Source organism: Episyrphus balteatus, chromosome 2, assembly GCF_945859705.1.
Source record: "Episyrphus balteatus chromosome 2, idEpiBalt1.1, whole genome shotgun sequence".
NCBI classification, from domain to species: Eukaryota; Metazoa; Arthropoda; class Insecta; order Diptera; family Syrphidae; genus Episyrphus; species Episyrphus balteatus.
In genome coordinates this window covers 94,556,461-94,577,528 of record NC_079135.1, presented here as the reverse complement: position 1 = coordinate 94,577,528, position 21,068 = coordinate 94,556,461, and the positions used below count along the sequence as shown (strand labels likewise).

Below are 21,068 nucleotides of genomic sequence, written 5' to 3'. Positions count from 1 at the left end.
GCATGAAGATAAGAGAAATTTTAAAGAAAAACTGAGTGGGCAAAATAAATTTTGACCCATTTAAAACGCATCTTAATTTGGACTTTCAATTTGTACAGATAATCAGAATACAGTTCCTTGCCATATTATTAGGCCCATGCGAAGAAAATGTGTTAATGTTCCTGAATTTTTAAAGTTTTTGTCGAAATATCTTAAATTTTTTTTTGTCTCATTCACTTACACTTATCATGTAGATACGGATTGACTTAAAAAAAGTTAAAGAATTCATAAATTTTGATATAAAATAACGTGCAAAAGGGAATAAGCTCTAAAAGAAGTTTTCTATGGAATACATGACCGGAAAATTTTCAGACGGATCAAATACTTAAATTTTTGTATCGAGGAATAACGTGACATTCTTAACTTCATGACAAAAGCCCCATCTTGCATAAATATAGAAGCTCTGATCGTCTGGTTGTTACGTAATGTTCTTAGATTTGGGGTAGTTTTTTCTTTCGACGAGCACAGTATGTTTCCAACTTTTTTTGAGTTAATCCGTATCTACATAATAAGTGTAAGTATCTGAGAAAAAAAAACAAGATATTTCGACAAAAAGTTTATAAATTCAGCCACATGAAAAATTGTATATTTTTCGCTTGGGCCTAATAATATGGCAAGGTACTGTAGGACTGTTGAGTTACTTCAAGTTTTAAAGTTTAAATTTAATCGACCACTATGGCGTATGTGTAACATTTTCTAGTATACAAAAATTCCGATAAAATACAACTAGTAAATCCTGAGGACTGAGTAAACCATTTTTTTAATTAATTAAGTCGACAGGGCTGAAAATCTTGGAGATAAATCCGCCATCTGGAAATAGTTCCTGGGAAAAATATTTAACGTTTACTACAACATCCTTAAAAAAATCAGGTTTCAACTTTCAAATATTCATCATATGGACAATTCCAATTTTGATCACCAAGTTTATATGTCTGTAAAGTAATAAATAATTCTTAACGTTTCTTTTCTTAAATTTCGAGTTATTGAACACTTTTTTAATAAAGAACAAGTTGTAAAAAACAAAACACAATAGACATTCTTCCTTAAAAAACTGAAGACATAAAAGTCCTTAAAACTAAACAATTTTGCAAAAAAAATTCCATATAAATAAACTTAAAACCCTATTTCGGCAGTAATCACATCACTTGTTTAATCCCAGCTAAAACGCTTTCCCAACTAAATCCATTTCTTCCATCTTCCAATACCAACTTACACGAACTAGGAATCTTCCCCAACAACTCATTGAATGGAGTGTACTGCTTTAGACAAGCAGAATCACCAACAATAATAAGTTTATGTTTTGACCTAGTAATAGCCACAGTTAGACGACGTTTATCTTCAAGAATCTCCACCCCTTTACTTTTCTCTAGGGTTTTACATGCCGACGATCCAGTTCGAGTACATGAATACAATATAACGTCTTTATCTCGTCCCTGATACTGATCAACAGTGTTTACTTCTACATTAGCAAAACCAAGGTCATTAAAAGTCTCACTATATTTGCCAGCAATTCTTTTCAAAAGATCCACCTGTGCTCGATAGGGAGCTATAATCCCTATCCGACTTCCATCGAAACCAGTTTGAAGAACCTCTTTGACAAGTTCAAATATAACACCTGCATCGCAATAGTTTGTGTATTTGAATATCTGTGCATTGTTTGTGCGATCTTCATCAGTCAGGTTTTCCTCATCAGAATTTCTCCGCAAATTAGCAAATCGATTAGTCCTCTCGAGGCAATCTAAGGTGTCAATGAACACAACTGATTGATCAATATGTCCCTGAAGTGCTCTTTGTTTCCATTTTGATCCAGTTATAGGTTTCTCCAATTTCATAACTCCATTGGAGACTTTTGCATCGTTACATTTCAACTCGCCGTTATAAGTCAACTCATTGGCTAATCGAGTGATTGTTTTATTCATGCGATACTGCAACGATAGAACTGAGGTAGCTTCCGTGGAATCGAGTCTTTTAAATAAACTTTCATCAGCTCCCAATGCACGAGCCTCCTTCGATCGAATAAGTGGTGGCAATTGATCAGGATCTCCCACCAAAATAAACTTCGAAGCGAAAAACAAAGGACGAAGAACAGTAGCCTGGAGTACCTGAGTGGCCTCATCTACAATACAATAGTCGAATTTGCGATGGGTGAAGATTGTGTGTCCAGCTCCAAGACACGTTACAGCTGCAATGTTAAATGAAGAATAAACCTTGGCCAGGTCATCTTCATTACGACACTCTGCAGTGTGAACTCTTTCAGAGTATTCTCTCAAATCCGGATGTACTCTTGAATCTGATCCAAGTCGGATTATCTTCAAGTCCTTGAATTCTTTCAAACGTAGGAGTAAATTATCCACTGCAGAATGGGTATGACTTGTAATGATCATAGTCTTCCCAATGAGATTTAAAAGACGAACAATTCCAACAAGAGTTTGTGTCTTACCAGTTCCTGGTAGACCTTTAATGAGCATAAAACTATCTGTAGTTAGAGCTGCCATTGCAGCTTTCCTTTGAATGCTATTCAAGGATCCTAGAAGTTTTAATCCGGTTTCGGATAAAACATTTCCTGAGATTTGTTTTGTAAAAGTTGGTTGTGCCCGTTGAATTATTATGGAACGTAACTGATTACTATTGTCAGAATTGTCCAGGAGAACTCCTAAATTTGTGTAATTGAAGATTTGTTCTGACTGGGATTCATGCTTGTCTACAATGAATGTCTGGTTTTTGTAGTTGTTTTCTAGATTTCTTTCTAAATTGATGGTTATTGTCCGTTGGGAGATATCATAAACAAATCCTGAAGCTATGGATACACGCTTCGTTGAGCTAACAATCACATACTCGCCAAGGGATATCTAGAAATGGAAATTTCTTTATAATGTAGGGCAAGAGGTTAAAGTATTGAATAAAAGTAATTATATTGAAGTGACACAAGCAAAATAGTTGCTTAAGGAGTTCGATAGCGAAAATAATCTCTGAAAAGGACTTTTTTGTTTTGTCGCGTTGTGTTGCATTGTGTCGCATTGTGTCGCGTTGTGTCGCATTGTGTCGCATTGTGTCGCATTGTGTCACGTTGTGTCGCATTGTGTCGCGTTGTGTCGCATTGTGTCGCGTTGTGTCGCATTGTGTCGCGTTGTGTCGCATTGTGTCGCATTGTGTCGCATTGTGTCGTGTTGTGTCGCGTTGTGTCGCGTTGTGTCGCATTGTGTCGCATTGTGTCGCGTTGTGTCGCGTTGTGTCGCATTGTGTCGTGTTGTGTCGCATTGTGTCGCGTTGTGTCGCATTGTGTCGCGTTGTGTCGCATTGTGTCGCGTTGTGTCGCATTGTGTCGCGTTGTGTCGCGTTGTGTCGCATTGTGTCGCATTGTGTCGCATTGTGTCGCGTTGTGTCGCATTGTGTCGCGTTGTGTCGCGTTGTGTCGCGTTGTGTCGCATTGTGTCGCATTGTGTCGCGTTGTGTTGCGTTGTGTCGCATTGTGTCGCATTGTGTCGTGTTGTGTCGCATTGTGTCGCGTTGTGTCGCGTTGTGTCGCGTTGTGTCGCATTGTGTCGCGTTGTGTCGCGTTGTGTCGCATTGTGTCGCATTGTGTCGCGTTGTGTCGCATTATGTCGCGTTGTGTCGCATTGTGTCGCGTTGTGTCGCATTGTGTCGCGTTGTGTCGCGTTGTGTCGCATTGTGTCGCATTGTGTCGCGTTGTGTCGCATTGTGTCGCGTTGTGTCGCGTTGTGTCGCATTGTGTCGCATTGTGTCACATTGTGTCGCGTTGTGTCGCATTGTGTCGCGTTGTGTCGCATTGTGTCGCATTGTGTCGTGTTGTGTCGCATTGTGTCGCATTGTGTCGCGTTGTGTCGCGTTGTGTCGCATTGTGTCGCATTGTGTCGCGTTGTGTCGCGTTGTGTCGCATTGTGTCGCATTGTGTCGTGTTGTGTCGCATTGTGTCGCGTTGTGTCGCGTTGTGTCGCGTTGTGTCGCATTGTGTCGCGTTGTGTCGCGTTGTTTCGCATTGTGTCGCATTGTGTCACGTTGTGTCGCGTTGTGTCGCATTGTGTCGCATTGTGTCGCGTTGTGTCGCATTGTGTCGCGTTGTGTCGCGTTGTGTCGCATTGTGTCGCATTGTGTCGCATTGTGTCGCGTTGTGTCGCATTGTGTCGCGTTGTGTCGCATTGTGTCGCATTGTGTCGCATTGTGTCGCATTGTGTCGCATTGTGTCGTGTTGTGTCGCGTTGTGTCGCGTTGTGTCGCATTGTGTCGCATTGTATCGCGTTGTGTCGCGTTGTGTCGCATTGTGTCGCATTGTGTCGTGTTGTGTCGCATTGTGTCGCGTTGTGTCGCGTTGTGTCGCATTGTGTCGCATTGTGTCGCGTTGTGTCGCATTGTGTCGCATTGTGTCGCGTTGTGTCGCATTGTGTCGCGTTGTGTCGCATTGTGTCGCGTTGTGTCGCATTGTGTCGCATTGTGTCGCATTGTGTCGTGTTGTGTCGCATTGTGTCGCGTTGTGTCGCATTGTGTCGCATTGTGTCGCATTGTGTCGCGTTGTGTCGCATTGTGTCGCATTGTGTCGCATTGTGTCGCATTGTGTCGCATTGTGTCGCGTTGTGTCGCATTGTGTCGCATTGTGTCGCGTTGTGTCGCGTTGTGTCGCATTGTGTCGCATTGTGTCGCATTGTGTTGCGTTGTGTCGCATTGTGTCGCGTTGTGTCGCGTTGTGTCGCATTGTGTCGCGTTGTGTCGCGTTGTGTCGCATTGTGTCGCATTGTGTCGCGTTGTGTCGCATTGTGTCGCATTGTGTCGCATTGTGTCACGTTGTGTCGCATTGTGTCGCATTGTGTCGCGTTGTGTCGCATTGTGTCGCGTTGTGTCGCATTGTGTCGCGTTGTGTCGCATTGTGTCGCGTTGTGTCGCATTGTGTCGCGTTGTGTCGCATTGTGTCGCATTGTGTCGCGTTGTGTCGCATTGTGTCGCGTTGTGTCGCGTTGTGTCGCATTGTGTCGCATTGTGTCGCATTGTGTCGCGTTGTGTCGCATTGTGTCGCATTGTGTCGCATTGTGTCGTGTTGTGTCGCATTGTGTCGCGTTGTGTCGCGTTGTGTCGCATTGTGTCGCATTGTGTCGCGTTGTGTCGCGTTGTGTCGCATTGTGTCGCATTGTGTCGTGTTGTGTCGCATTGTGTCGCGTTGTGTCGCGTTGTGTCGCATTGTGTCGCATTGTGTCGCGTTGTGTCGCATTGTGTCGCGTTGTGTCGCATTGTGTCGCGTTGTGTCGCATTGTGTCGCGTTGTGTCGCATTGTGTCGCATTGTGTCGCATTGTGTCGCATTGTGTCGTGTTGTGTCGCGTTGTGTCGCGTTGTGTCGCATTGTGTCGCATTGTGTCGCATTGTGTCGCATTGTGTCGCGTTGTGTCGCATTGTGTCGCATTGTGTCGCATTGTGTCGCATTGTGTCGCATTGTGTCGCATTGTGTCGCATTGTGTCGCATTGTGTCACGTTGTGTCGCATTGTGTCGCGTTGTGTCGCATTGTGTCGCGTTGTGTCGCGTTGTGTCACGTTGTGTCGCATTGTGTCGCATTGTGTCGCATTGTGTCGCGTTGTGTCGCATTGTGTCGCGTTGTGTCGCATTGTGTCGCATTGTGTCGCATTGTGTCGCATTGTGTCGCGTTGTGTCGCGTTGTGTCGCATTGTGTCGCATTGTGTCGCATTGTGTCGCATTGTGTCGCATTGTGTCGCATTGTGTCGCGTTGTGTCGCATTGTGTCGCATTGTGTCGCGTTGTGTCGCATTGTGTCGCATTGTGTCGCATATTGTCACGTTGTGTCGCGTTGTGTCGCATTGTGTCGCATTGTGTCACGTTGTGTCGCATTGTGTCGCATTGTGTCGCGTTGTGTCGCATTGTGTCGCGTTGTGTCGCATTGTGTCGCATTGTGTCGCGTTGTGTCGCATTGTGTCGCGTTGTGTCGCGTTGTGTCGCATTGTGTCGCATTGTGTCGCATTGTGTCGCGTTGTGTGGCATTGTGTCGCGTTGTGTCGCGTTGTGTCACATTGTGTCGCATTGTGTCGCGTTGTGTCGCGTTGTGTCGCATTGTGTCGCATTGTGTCGCGTTGTGTCGCATTGTGTCGCATTGTGTCGCGTTGTGTCGCATTGTGTCGCGTTGTGTCGCATTGTGTCGCGTTGTGTCGCGTTGTGTCGCATTGTGTCGCATTGTGTCGTGTTGTGTCGCATTGTGTCGCGTTGTGTCGCGTTGTGTAGCATTGTGTCGCATTGTGTCGCGTTTTGTCGCGTTGTGTAGCATTGTGTCGCATTGTGTCGCGTTGTGTCGCATTGTGTCGCATTGTGTCGTGTTGTGTCGCATTGTGTCGCGTTGTGTCGCGTTGTGTCGCATTGTGTCGCGTTGTGTCGCATTGTGTCGCATTGTGTCGCGTTGTGTCGCATTGTGTCGCATTGTGTCGCATTGTGTCGCGTTGTGTCGCATTGTGTCGCATTGTGTCGCATTGTGTCGCATTGTGTCGCGTTGTGTCGCGTTGTGTCGCATTGTGTCGCATTGTGTCGCATTGTGTCGCATTGTGTCGCGTTTTGTCGCATTGTGTCGCGTTGTGTCGCATTGTGTCGCGTTGTGTCGCATTGTGTCGCGTTGTGTCGCGTTGTGTCGCATTGTGTCCAAAAAATAAAATTTTTATCGGTGTCACTTTTATATTATAATTATTGAATAATTAAACGTTATTAAAGTAAGGAATAAACTTACCTCCACAGTTGTGATGTCAATATCGTGGTTGTCTTTCAAATGAAAACAATGTTGATACCTTCCTTCATGCAGTGCTTCCACACTTTTTAAAGATAATTCAGTTACAGCTCTCCCATTCTTCTCTCTTGTTTTTGGTGAATCTTTCCAAATGCTTCTCAGATAATTGGACTTCTTTGCTTCTTGTTCTTCCAAAGACAAAAGACCACACCACTTTGTGAAGTAACTCAAATCATCATCTGTGAGATGGTATGTGGTTGCTTCCGATACATTCCTAAGTGGATGTGTCTCAGAAAGATCAAAACTAGGATCAACTTTTCCAAATGAACTACAGATAGTAGCATAGGCACAATTGGAACAAGCAGTTGGATGCGATACCGGCTCTGGTAATTCAAATGGTTCGAATTTCTTCTCAGGCAGAGCTAGGTACTCTTGGATTTTATCTTTCGAAGCATCAAAGTAACGGGTTAGAAAATAACTAAGTTCATTACGTAGAACTATGAGATCTCTCTTTTCATTACGAGTTCCATGAATTTCTTTCATGATTCCTTCCCGCAGGTAAAGAAGGAGCCCGGAGTCCGTTTCCTGTCCAGCAGCAGTAAGCATCATTTGATAAAGAATCAATTGACCCTTATGTTCGAGGGAGAATGATGCCCTGCCAGTTTTTAATTCAAGTGGAAGGACATTTCTGGAGGAACTCCGATGAATCTTTACAGAAACATCGACTTTTCCTTTCAATCCCAACTGGGGAATCCATAGATTCTCTTCGATATCTTTTATTTGGTCGATTTTTTCCTTGAACATACCTGCTGGAAGCTAATGGACATCAAACTACAAATCAATTCAGTTGACAACAAGTTTCTAACTTACCATTTCCGGTTGTTTTCCGGTGACATATTGTTGAACAAAATTGAAAATGTTCTCGGTGAATTTCTGGACTTCTATGAATGCCTCCTGGCGATTCATCTTGCAGTCATACAAAGTGTACATGGTTTGTTTGGATTCCAGAATTTCCTTGGCAACATTTTCAATGTCTTTGCGAGTTTGCAAGGATTTTGCCAGGACGGTTTGAAGAATTTCATGGACCAGGGAGCCAATGAACATCTATAAAACAACCATGCTATTAATATTATATTTTGGGAATGACAATCAAGGGCGTACGCAAGATTTTAATCAGGGAGGGGCAAACTCATTTGAGAACAAACTTAGCTGAATTTTAGTACCTATACATTTTTCTGGGTTTCGCAGTAAATCTAATAAGTAGGCAGTATCGTCTGTTTTTGGTAGGATATCGGATAAGTAGAGTTCAAATATAGTACCACAAATCAGTATCCTAATTGCATTGCATTTTGATAAAAATACACAACTGGGTTGCCCTACATACCTGCTCTTGTGGTTAAAATTTTTAAGAGTATTAAAGTTTTATATAGCATTAATAAAATAATAATGTAATTTAATTGTACCATTATATTTATAAAAAAAAAAACAAAAAAGTCTTAAGTATTTTTAATATCACAACAAAAACATTATTGTTAAAAAAAGCCAAGTTCTCTTATGTTGAAGTTATGCTGGCACAAAAAGTACTTAAATGTAAAAGTGTACCAAGTTTTAAAGCTTGGTTTTAAATTTGTATCAATAAAATGTTGATTGTTCTCTTGACAATTTTTCTTTAAATTACCGATTTTTAAAGCTATTTGAGAAATTGCCAACTAAACAATCAACATTTATGTACAGCCAAGCTTTAGAACTTGGTAAACTTTTGCATTTCAGTCCTTTTTGTGCCAGAATCAATTCAACATAGGAGAACTTAGCTCTTTTTTAACAGAATTTTTTTTGTTGTGATTTCACTACTTTTTGCAAGGTATTGCTGTAAAATTTAAAATCTCTATAATTGATGAACACTGAGAGAAAATGATCGGTTACCACGCCCCTTGTCTAAAATTCTCATATTTTAAATGTTGTCTTTTGTATAAACTACCAGGTCTACCATTCTACCATTTTTTAGGGCTCCACGATAGTTAGAAATGCTCTATAATATTTAATGAAAATTCAGCGGAAATAAGCGGTTGCCACGACCTCAAAGTCTCAAATTTAAAATTTTTTTCTTTGTATAAACTACCAGTTCTACCATTCTACCAAGTTTTAAGATTATACGATAATTAGAAGTGCTCTAAAATATTTGATGTAAATTCAGCAAAAATGGGTGGTTACTACGCCTCCTGAATTGAAAATCTCAAATTTTCGATTTTTTCCTTTGTATACACCACAAGGCACATCAACATGCCAAATTAAAAGTTTCTACGATAGCGTAAGTAGCTGAAATTTTGTGAGGAGTTTGGTTTTTACCATCATCTTTGATATGGAAGTTAGAAGGGGGTCGAAAATGGCCTGAGTTGTATCCTGTAAATAAGGGTGTAGTACCAAAGTTGCTAGAGAACTTGGCTGGGCACTACCGTGCCCCTTGATCACGATAACACCTTTTTAAACGGTTTTAATTTCCAAACTGAGTATTTTTACTTGCGATATAGGTTCTATATATCAAGTTATGCATTCGTAAAAAAAATAAAGTTGAGATATCAATTTTCCGTGATAAACGATGATAGAGAATACGAAAAAAGTAGGTCTCGAAAGTCCGTCAGTCTGTCGGTCTGTATAAGGAGCTATACAGCCTAAACGCAATGGGCCGATCGACTTCAAATTTGTGATTAACTTTTTGGGCCAAAAATAACGGTACCTGTCAGATACCAATTTTGGAAAAGTTTAATTTTCTAAATGGCTACTACTATTTTGATAAAAAAAAAATTAGGTATGAATTCTAAGACAAGGTCTATCGTTGTATGAAAAAAAGTTTTTTTTTTTTTTCAAAAATCCTTATTAACGGCACCTCAAATAGAACGGTTTTTTTTTCAAATCAGATTTTCTCCCAAACGATTTGCCTAATTTCAACGAAATGTTTTAAACAAAAGCACTTTTATAATTTTTATATAATTCAAAAATAAAATTTTGAAAAAATAATTTCTGGATTTAAAAAACAAACATTACAAATTTTTTGGAAAAATCGAATTTTCGGAAACGAGAGATTGAATTTTTTTTAAGTTTTGGTCTTAGATGTTGATTAATAGTTTCTACTAAATGGCAACTTTATTTTAAAACTTATTTTCAAAAACAAATTTTTTATAAAAAATTATTTTGTTTTTTTTTTTTTAAACGACTCCAACGATTTTGAAATTTTTTTTTCTAAAAATGCATTTGCATACTTTTTTTGGAGCTCGATTTTATTCAGAGTTTTTTTTTTTTTTTCATTTGAAGAATGAATTTTATGTTTTATGCTTTTTTTTATTTTTTTTTTTATTTTCATATACTTTAAATTTAAATTTTGAATTCCAAGAGTTAGTACGTGCGACCCAGTCGTGAAAATTGTTGGAGTCGTTTAAAAAAAAATATATTTTTTTGCGCATACAAATGTTTAAAAATTTAGTTTGTACCAGGGATGAGAATGCTAAGCCCGAAAAGTGAAACATACTGCCCAAAAAAACGAAGTAGATTTGGAAAATATGTAGCAGATAATGAAAAAAAAATATACATATAAAACAAAGGAGAATGCCCAAAAATAAATATATTAAAAAAAAAAAAAAACCAGCACCGATTTAAATGAGACCTGCATGGCTTGAAAGCGCATCACTCGTAAATAACAAATATGATTTTTTTTCTCAAAAAGCCATCCCCGTGATTGCTATAATGATTTTTAATTTCAAATTATAAAGTGTTTTTTATTACAAAATTATTTTCATTGACTTGGTCTTAGTTCCATGAGCAAAGATGTGCCATCTGCCATATAATAACCTAAGATTGTTTTTTAAAAGCCGATGTCTGATTTATTTTATGCAAAATGCATGACCGGACCCACAGCCATTATGTGGATCTGGGCGGTGACATAAAATAAAATTGATATCTTGGATGGGTCTTTGATTTGGATGTATATGATGTGAAATTCTTGCAGTGCCTAAAGAGCACTAACAATGCATTCTTAACAAAAAATGAAACAAGATGACACATCTTAAATGAAATTTTGTTCGTTAGAAAAAATTTGTTAAACGAAGTAGAAATAGGTTGCTACGTAGCAGATACATCAAAAAACGTAAGATTTCATGTAACATTGATAAATCTTACGTTTTTTGAATAATTAAAGTGTAAATTTGAATAAATAGGCCAAAATTGTAAACAATGATAAAAAATTTTTTTCGAATTCAAGCTTTTTTCATTTTTTTAATTTTACGAGAATATGTTCTATAGTATACTAATGTAAATGTTTTTTTACACCATCAGAAAATAGACATTTTAACGAACGAAACGCCCACCGACTTTTTGAAAAAAGCTGATATTTTGACACGTGAATTTTCGATTGAAAATTAGGGTGTTTTTTTTGGTATTAAGTCAAAATAAGGTAAACAAATTAATATTTTAAATCAAATAAATTACAGTGTATTTGGGACATAATTAGGTAAGTTTTCACCAAATTTCGTAGAAAAATTTTTGTTTTTGAAAAAGATAAAAATAAAAAACCAAAAACTCGGTTTTTTGAATTTTTCACATAAATTTTGAGGTTATGTGAAAAAATTGTTGATACAAAAGTTGTAGATGTTTTTATTATTTACAACTTTGCCATACAACTTTTTTCTATAGAATTTGTAGTTTTGCCGGAAATCGAGATATACCATTTTTTACCATTAAAAACTCAACCCAACCACTTCCCGAACTCGGCTTGCCCGTAATTTATTTTTCCTTTAATTTTCATCATATTCACCCCCTTTTCCAATGGGTTTCATTCTACTATGATTTTTTTTGGTTTCAAAAATTATCGACCCTGGTCTAAAAATACAATTGATTTTTGAAAAATATGTACATAGATAGTACATAATTAAAAAAAATTCAAAATTTAAATTTAAAAACTTTTTCATAGTTTTTAAATTGGTTACTAAAACTTTTTTTAATGAAAATTTTCGTTGAAATCACTTTGGTAAATGGTTTAGGAGAAAGTTAGAAAACAAGAAAATTGTTCTATTATAGGAATTTTATAGTGACCTCTTCACTACCCCTGCCCCCTTGCTTACACCCTTAATGACAATACTTACAATTTTATTATTTCCTTCTAAACCACGAAAGCGATCTTGAAGAACACCTTTCCGTTGGCAGAACAAAGCTCCGACAACGGAAGTTCCAGAAATAAGGAAATCCGGATTGGTTATAATGAATCCATTGTCTTTGTCAACTTTGAAGCATTGATGGGTATCATCCCAAATAGCTTGAACAGAGACAAGATCTTTCGTTTTGACTCTAGTTCTACACCATGGTCCTTGGAGACGAAGTTCAGTTTCTATCGATGGATTGTCTTCTCCGTGAAGCCTTAAAATTAATTGATATGTCTTTTTCTCTCTTTCAATATCTTTTACTATACATCGGCACCAATTGTTTAGATTTAGTTTGGGTTGTTCTTGTTTATAATCGTCAGGAATGTCGAAGTCATCATCATCATCGAGAAGGAAATCGTAGTTTTCGGTTATGGTTTCGGAGGGATTGTTGTTGTCATTTGTACCATCAGTTTCTGTTCGTTGTTTTTTAGACAATTGTTGCATTTTGGTGGGTGAGTTTTCGAGGCAGGATAATAATCTTTTATTTTCGTAATTTGCCATTGATTATTTCGATATGTTTTTAAATAAATAAATTAATAAACGTGATTATAAACAAGGCGGGAAACGGAAAATATTTATATTTGTTTAGAACCCGCAATTTTGAATGTGTCAAATTTGAATGACATTTTGATATCGAGAATCGAATGGCAGAAACCAAAGTTGAAAGCGAATTCAGAAATTTTTGTTCGCTCTCTTTCGTTGAATGGATGTATCCAGAGATAAGCCTAACTACATCGACCTAAAATGTGAAAAAGTACAAAAGTGAAAATTTTCAAACTTATTTTCTGATGATTTCCCGAAATGAAAAAATTACAAAAATGATACAGAAAGCTAATTTTTTGGTGCAAAAAAAAAAATTGTATACTTTTTTTACATACAAATAGCACTAAAGCCTAGTACGCAGCTGAAGCGAAACGAACAATGCTAACGAAAATATATACAAAAATAAAAAAATTTAAATTATTTTAAAATCAAGAAAAACATAAAATAATAATTTTTAACACAAGAAATAAATGTATTAAAAATGAAAAAACCGTCAACACTGCTCTTGGAATCAAGAAAAATGCACGGGATCACAATTCGTGATCCTGATGAAAAGCAAGAGGATAATAAAAAACGGCGACGGTTTCACAGATCGGGAAATTGACCCCATCTTCTGTAAACTGAAATCTCCCAGGTATTACATTTCATAGAGCTTTTGTATACACCTTGCTTCAGAATTTAATTGCTTGTAGAAGTTCGAACTTGCTTTAAAAACGTCTAATAAGTTGTTTAAACACTGTTAAAGAACCTTAACCGAGGAAAGCTTGTTTTTCGGAAAAGCTTCGGTTAATAAACTTATAGAAGCTTCACAGAAATTACAAAGTTTTGCATTTGCAAAACTAGTCCTAGTCGAACGACATATCGTTCGGCTAAAATCGACTCTTGAAGAGTGGGCATAAGGTTTTTGATTTTGTTAATGAATATTCTAAGATGACCGAGTGGGTAGAGTAGTGTTCAATTCCTGGGTGAGGTAAACAAAAATATATACTTTTAAAATTATTATTAATGGATACTCTAAAAACTAATGAACTGTTAAATATAATTTCAGATTAAAAGCCTAGTACGCTGCTGATGCGAAACGAAAAATTTTCAAGTCTCCAAAGTCGACAGCGAAAATGCTAACGAAAAAATATCATCGATTATTCTGTCAAAGTCAACAAATTCAAAATTAAGAAAAATCAACAGAAATTAATTTTTAAAGCAAGAAATAAATGAATTTAAAGTGAAAAAACCGTCAACACTGCTATTCGTTTGTAACGTTTTCATCGATCAGCTGTTTGCCTTTTGGCTCCAGTATCTACTGCAAAATATTTCTGGTTGCATTCAACTCTTTTTCTTCTATAGAAAAAATGTCTTTGAATGCATTTAAAGTACTAAAAAGTACTTTGTGGTAGATAATAGCTGCGTTCCTTTGGCAACTTTTTTCTACTGCTTAGTACTTAAAACTACTTTGAACTACTTTTGCTGTATTAAAAAAGTAGTTCAAAGCAGCTGTTAGTACTAAGCAGTAGATAAATATTTCCAAAGGAACTCAGCTAATAGCCCCATTCCTTTGGGAGGTGGCAAAGTACTACTAGTAGTTTACTAGCGATTTTCAATGGATGGCACTCTCAATGAATTCAATACAAATCGTATCTACTCGGGAAGAAGATCATGAGTAGATGATAGAGTACTAGATTAACCAAAACATCTACTAGTAGTAAACTACCACCTCCAATGGAACAGGGCTAATCCTAATGGAGCCCAAGGATTTCAGCTTTTTCGTGACGTTGAATCGGACTCAACTAGTGATTTTTGAGATCGCTGATGTAAGTTTTGAAACAGGTCCTCTGATCCTTAAACATGTGTTTAGTGAATATGGTCCATAAAGGCCCTGTTCCATTGGAGGTGGTAGTTTACTCATGAGTAGATCTAGTACTACAAATAACACACGATCTTCTACTCAAGGAGATACGAAAGTGTAGTTGTTGTAGTAGATTATTACTCACGAGTAAACTACCACCTCCAATGGAACAGGGCTTAAAAGAAAACGATAATTTTTTAATCCATGAAGGTTGAACGCGCTCATTTATTCTTCATTTCGCCTCAAAATCGAACCTACGAGACTCGCTTAAATCAAATTTGACAACTTTGTATATTATTTTTGTTGTTGTTGGTTTGCTTATTATTTATTTTATTTTTTGAAGTTACCATAGCAATGGCTAAAAGTGAAAACAAAAATCGTTACAAGAATTTATTTTCATTTTTTTTCTAATCCAATTAGTGTGAATTTGCTTTCGAAAAACAAAACTACATAACAGCCAGTAGTAAAAATACCAAAAATACCATCACTTTATTAAAATATACCTCTAAAAATGGCTACAAATCGTTCAAAATATATATCAATTTATAAAATTGATGGAATACCAATTTTACCGCCTTTAGTAAGTATTCCACAAACATATATTTGTTTTATTTAAAAATATAATAATAATTAGATGACACCAGAAAAACGCCGGCAAATGTTAGCCTTCAAAGAATTAGCAATTCAATTGGAAAATGCTAGAAAAAAACAACACAATTTTGTTGTTAACAAACAATCAACTATAACAACAACAACAACTGGCTTAGACCAATCATCTTCATGTAATCTTCTTCGTCATGGTCATAGTCATATCCCTCAACCAAGCCAAACACCAAGAAAACAACAAAAACAAAACAATTCCAATGAAGCTAGTACATCAACTGCTTCCACATCCAAACGAGAACGTTTGGACAAGCTCCGTAAAACTGACACTCTTGTTTATGACAATCGTGCAAATTCCATCATACTGACACTCGAAGGATTCGAAGATGATGCCGACTTTCAGTCGATGGTTCTCGAAAGACCCCCAAAACTTGACCAAAATGAAAATAAGATCTCCCCTGACGTGCCTAAGTCGTTGTCACCAACCAAAGACGAATCCACATCTCCCCAGAATCCCATTAAACCCCAACCATATGCCGCCTTTATCCCAATTCCTTCGATTTGCGTTAATCCACCAACACCAAGTGTCCAAAATAATCCCATTTGCTCGACTACAACATCCAAACGTCTCTGCGGGAGTCCAACTCTCAAAGCAGACATTGAATCGAATCTAATTCGTTCGAATTCATTCACTTTAGATGGTCCGAGTAGTGCGCTCTTGGAACACATTAAGAATCAAAAACTAAAAAAATCCACTGCCACTCAGGACACAGTTGAATCGAAAGCCAAACGTGTTCAGAAAGTTGAAGCCACCAAACCGAAAGCTAAATCTCCTTCTTCGCCGAGTCTTAATCATTTCACAAATAATACCATCATTTTTAGAGCCAAACGTAGTCCATATGAAATGAAGCCATCTTCGAAAACGAAGTTGGGAAGGAAACATAAAATTGTTAAACCAATTACAACACCAAAGAAACCTAATTCAAATAGTTCTGATATATCAACTATATCAACAATGACTCCACCACAATCTACATCGAATTTGGATCTATTGAAAGATATTGAAGAACAACATCGAGCAAGATTTATAGAATTGGTACGTCAACAACAAATCGAACAGAAACGTCTACAAAAAGAATTTGAAACACAACAGAAATTATTGTTGGAACAACTATCAGCAAGAGTTGCGAAAGTTCAGATACATGCAGGAGGGACGACAACGACGACGACTGGATCACCACCATCACCAACAATTGTTATTGATTCCGCCCATAGTTCACCAACATCAGTATCACCTGAACAAGAGTCTTCTTCATGTTCGGCACGTGTTACTCCACGACGACGGTTATTTTTAGAGAATATTAAAGATGCATCTGCGGCAATAGTTAGAGATCCATCACCATCACCGCAGAGTACTGGCCGTCGTGTGAGTTTTGAGTGAACGAAAATTAATTTTGTTTTGTCTTCAGAATCTGATGCTAATATTTTACAGGGTGTAGGTATGAACTATATGAATTCCTTGAATTAACTTGTTTGTTTTCTTTTTTGTTAAAACTTTAAATTATTTTATTAAAAAATATGTGGCTAAACTAAACATTTGAGTTAAAGATAAAATATTATGATCCACGTATTAGAAACTAAACTGATTTCCTTTACACTCCAATTGATCCAAAGATTTCGACTAAATGTTTTGAGTTCTTCAAGAAATTAGGTACTTTGCATTTTAACTACAGATTTTAATAATTTATCATTTTTTATAGAAAACTTGTCTAATAGAAAAAGCACTCATTAATTTATTTAAGTTTAGAATACTGCGGATAAGTACAACTGATACGGCAAAATCCTTCGGGTAAAATTTGAGATAATCGCCAGCTGTATTTTTCTTAAATTTTGATGACAAAGTTAGTTCCATTCCATTCGGATGAAATTCGCAGTAGCTTTTGACATAACTGCCGAATAAAATGATTTCGGGTGAAAAATTGTACTCGTGAAATTCACAATGAGACTGATACTGGTTTTTCAACAATTTAAGTGAAAAAAAGAACTATTAACTGTTTTGCATTTCACCAAAAAAAAAAATGTATAACCACTCAGTTTTTTTGTGAGTTCTACGTGATAAAGATTTCAAAAGAGAAAAACAAAAATTATTTCGCTATTCCACTCCTTTGAGTGCAAAGTTGTTCAATGTAAATTAAATTCATTTTTCATTTCAAAATTCTGGTAAAACTTTTTTCATATAAAGCTAGCTGAACTCGTTTAAATGTAGTCTTCGAGGGTCGAAGTTTGTCCACGTGAAACTCAGAATAAGATTGATATGCGGCTTTCAGACATACCCTAACATATTTTTGGAGGTTTTTACAAAAAAAAAAAACGAATGTGTTATTCTATAACTCTGCATTTGCCTTGGTCTTGTTCCGGTCATTAGTGTTAGCTTATTAAAAAAAAATTTGAAAAATCAGATCAAAATTGGGGGTGATAAAAAAATGAAGAATTAAGCACTACATTTAAAAATGTTTTATAAAATATAAAATGGCACTTTTTAATTCCGACATGATTTTGAGTTCGAGATCAGCAGCATCAATCTCTTAAATTACTTACTCACAATATTCGAACAAATATCTCTCTCATCTAAACAAGGGAAAATAAACTTTCACAGAGATGGTTAAAAAAAACCAGCAATCCCCAGAAGTAATAAATCGTATACAAATAACGATAAACAGCAGTGTTATCTTCTTCGTTTAGAATATTTATTTTTCAAAACAGCTCTTAGAAGTCAATTGAACAAAAAACATTACTTTAATTTACAAAAAAAAAAAAAAAATACTAGTTTTGAATGGGTTATTGTAGAATTACAATGATAAACTTAAAATGCATGCAATCACTTGCTGCAACGGTTGGAGACAAATTTAAACCTGTTCACAGTCAACCGCATAAAATGGAATGCATTAGAACTTTGCTGCATTATTATTAAAAATGCTTTAATAATACTGTAATTAGAGAATGTTGTTCACGAAATGTCTAAACGAAACAAGTGAACTTATATAGCCTAAGCTTATTCAAAACCAGATCAAATTGAATATAAAAGAAACTCTTTATCAAGTACATTTATTTTTGCACTTTCATCTAAGTGTATGACACCAATATAATTTTCAAGCAAACAAAACAAAACTGTTTTAAAAGGATTTAATTGAATGAAATATGCCTTGAGCTGCTTACAATCCAAAATTTAATTGCTTATGAAATGGCTATAATTTCATCAATATCCTTGTTCGCGGGCCTTAAATTGAACCCACTAAAACCGTAGCTTATTTTTTAAGTAAAAATAAATAAGTTTTTCATTTTGTTGAAGAGTTAACTCGAATTAGGACATTTGATTTCTTTGGTCGAAAGAGAACCATATTCTGCTGTTTCATCTCAATTTTCATAACAATAGATAAATGTAAATTTTTTATTTCATCAGGTTTTCATGTATTCAACTCAAGCCACAATAACTGTTACATAAAGCTTCTATAGTTCTTACCTCACACTGTATTAAACAAAAAAAAAAATGTATTTAATATAGAAAAAAAATCTAGTCTGACTTATAAATTATTATTATTCTCTTATATATCAGAAAAAAAATTTATCAAAGCATGTGCCTTGTTATATTATCTAGTCCAAAATAATAATTATTTGTATTGGTAGCTTTAAAAAAGAAATGAGTATATTTCTCAAAAAAAAAAATAAAGTATTCTCGCTATGCGCTATGTTTTTTCTCTCTATCTCTATATTTATCGAATACATAATAATTTATAAACTATATCTTCAATCGAAAAACCAAAAAAACTAACCTATTTATAATGGTTTAAACTAACAAAACAAATAAAAGACTTACTTACTAACTTCTAACTCGTAGTTTTTTAAATTTTACTAAATTTCTTAAATAAATATTGAATTCCTGAAAAAAAAAAATAAAACATGTAGCTTGTAAGAGAGGAGAACCAAAGGAAACGAATTCATATTGCTGCAACTGTAATCAATGCACATGCTAGAGGTTATCTTACACGTCGGCTATTTAGGACAGATTATATACAGCGAATTGTGCAAACAATCAAGGATACATTAATTTTTGTTATTAATTTGCATCTTGAAACAAGCGGCTGCGATGATTCGGAGAGTAGTTTGAAATTGAAAGCTAGGTTGCTTAAACAGGTATTAATTTGTTTTTTAAATAATTTTGTTTGGTTCAAATTTTTGTTTTTTTTTAGTTGACTTCCGCATGTAGAACATTGCATTCGGTGTTCTTCGAGACAAGTACAAAAGATCGCATGGAAATAATTTCTAGGGATCGAAAATTCATCCAAGCAAAGTTATTAAACATAAAAAGCAGGTTTGTACCCCACTTCAATGATTTCGAAAATTGCATTTGTTAAGTTTTCTTTTAATTCCAGATCTCAAAAAATTGTTAGATAAACCGTTACGGAATGTAGAAATGAAATTGAAGATTACAATACCAGTATTTGCCTTTTTTTTTTAGATATAAGAACAAAGTTGAAAATTTTAAATTGAGATACAAATATTTTTGAGATTATTGGAACACATAAAGATTTTTGTATTTAAAATTTATTTATGTAGAACAAATTGGATCTTTTCTATCTACATGACACATTTTATGGTTCTTCTTTATTTACAAGAAGTTTAGATAGGTGAGTAAAATTAATAGGGTTTGTTTGTTCTAATTTATAGAAAACAGCCTGACCAATAAAACGCAATAAATTTTTAAACTTTTTTTTAATCCCTTTCTGCAAATTCTCTTCTTATGCCAATACACTCATTTCATGTGTTTTCTGGTGCTTCTATTCCCTTTTAATAGGCCGATTCCTCCAACTCTTGAAAAAACAGCTCCGACTCAGCAATCACCTCCTCTTTGGTGAAGAATTAGCGTCCAGAAATTTTTTTTTTTAGTTTGGAAAGAGGTAGTTGTCTGCTGGTGCCAAATCAGCTGAATAAGGGGGTGGTTCAGTACTCCAAATCGAAGTTCATGGAGTTTAGATTCTTTCTAGAGATTTCAACTCGATTGAATACTTGTCCTTTTTTAAGCAAACGCGGCAGCCACCTTGCGGAACGTTTTTTCGACCCCATTCGTTCGGTCAAAATGTGGTAAACCCGCTCTGAAGAGATCTCCATTTTATGGACTTTATCGACGTTTTCTGTAGAGGTGGATGTTGTTGGCTTCCGCTTCTGGGATCATCTTCGACGCTCTGTCTGACATGTTTAAATAAGGCTGCCAACTTTTTGACCGTGGAATATGAAGGTGCATATTCCCCCAATGTCTAATAGAAGTCTTCTTTAATTTGATTTGGCAAAATTTTAATAACGTCTGTAATTTAATTTTTTTTCAATTTTCGTTATTAGCAAAAGATAAGTTCAAACAAAAAATTGCACTGATAAAAATTCGTGACCAATTTTAATGAAACTTAACATATAATCATAATATATATTAGGCTATTTGGGTAATTAAAATTAATTTGTTTAAACAACGCCATCTATGTTAGGCCGAGAACTTTTAAAACCGCCCTCGTATACAGTTATTAATAAAGTCTATTTTTGCCTACGACTCACCAGCCAGTTATCTAGCAAGTAGCTTTAAGTTTTGTTCAATATTTTCTGTTTTATACAGTGCAGTGGCTTAGGAAACAAAATGATGCACTTTGTGATAAAAGCATGCAGCAACGTTGGAAGCAATCCATGAATGTAGGATTGAGGAGTGCGAGTTGAACGTACCTAATTTGAATTTGAAAACGGAAACGAAAATTGAATCCGTACGGATTGAAAACGGTTGTTCACTGATTGACATTCCACTTTTTTTGTTGGGGAATATTGTTTGCCGGTAGCAAATTTCTAAACGGATTGAAAACGGCAAACAAATTTTGGATTGTAGGTCCGTTCGTTAACATCTAAGAATTCGCAACATGTGTTCGAATACGGAATTCGTAACAGCTAAAATTTGGAAAGGGGAGAAAACAGAATTCGAACGGAAATCAGAACAGCCGCGTGTCTTTTTCTTATGAAACATTTAGTAGCTCTACTGATACTGATAACAATTTCAATTTTCGTATGGCCAACTTTCAAGAATTAAATATACTT

General features: G+C 36.0%; 2 protein-coding genes across 2 annotated transcripts; one reads left to right on the top strand and one right to left on the bottom strand.

Annotated features, from left to right (window-relative positions):
• Positions 1 to 1,059: 1,059 nt before the first annotated feature.
• LOC129911086 (DNA replication ATP-dependent helicase/nuclease DNA2) lies at positions 1,060 to 12,539 on the bottom strand. The gene is made up of 4 exons (XM_055988750.1): positions 11,897 to 12,539; positions 7,635 to 7,868; positions 6,768 to 7,580; positions 1,060 to 2,888 (listed from the first exon to the last, which is right to left on the bottom strand). Exons 1-4 carry the CDS (start codon positions 12,452 to 12,454, stop codon positions 1,176 to 1,178), a joined length of 3,318 nt encoding a protein of 1,105 aa, XP_055844725.1. The 5' UTR covers positions 12,455 to 12,539; the 3' UTR covers positions 1,060 to 1,175.
• A 2,127-nt stretch (positions 12,540 to 14,666) lies between these two features.
• LOC129910908 (rho GTPase-activating protein gacF) lies at positions 14,667 to 19,592 on the top strand. The gene is made up of 5 exons (XM_055988504.1): positions 14,667 to 14,919; positions 14,974 to 16,368; positions 18,906 to 19,133; positions 19,190 to 19,311; positions 19,373 to 19,592. Exons 1-5 carry the CDS (start codon positions 14,851 to 14,853, stop codon positions 19,392 to 19,394), a joined length of 1,836 nt encoding a protein of 611 aa, XP_055844479.1. The 5' UTR covers positions 14,667 to 14,850; the 3' UTR covers positions 19,395 to 19,592.
• The last annotated feature ends 1,476 nt before the right edge of the window (positions 19,593 to 21,068 follow it).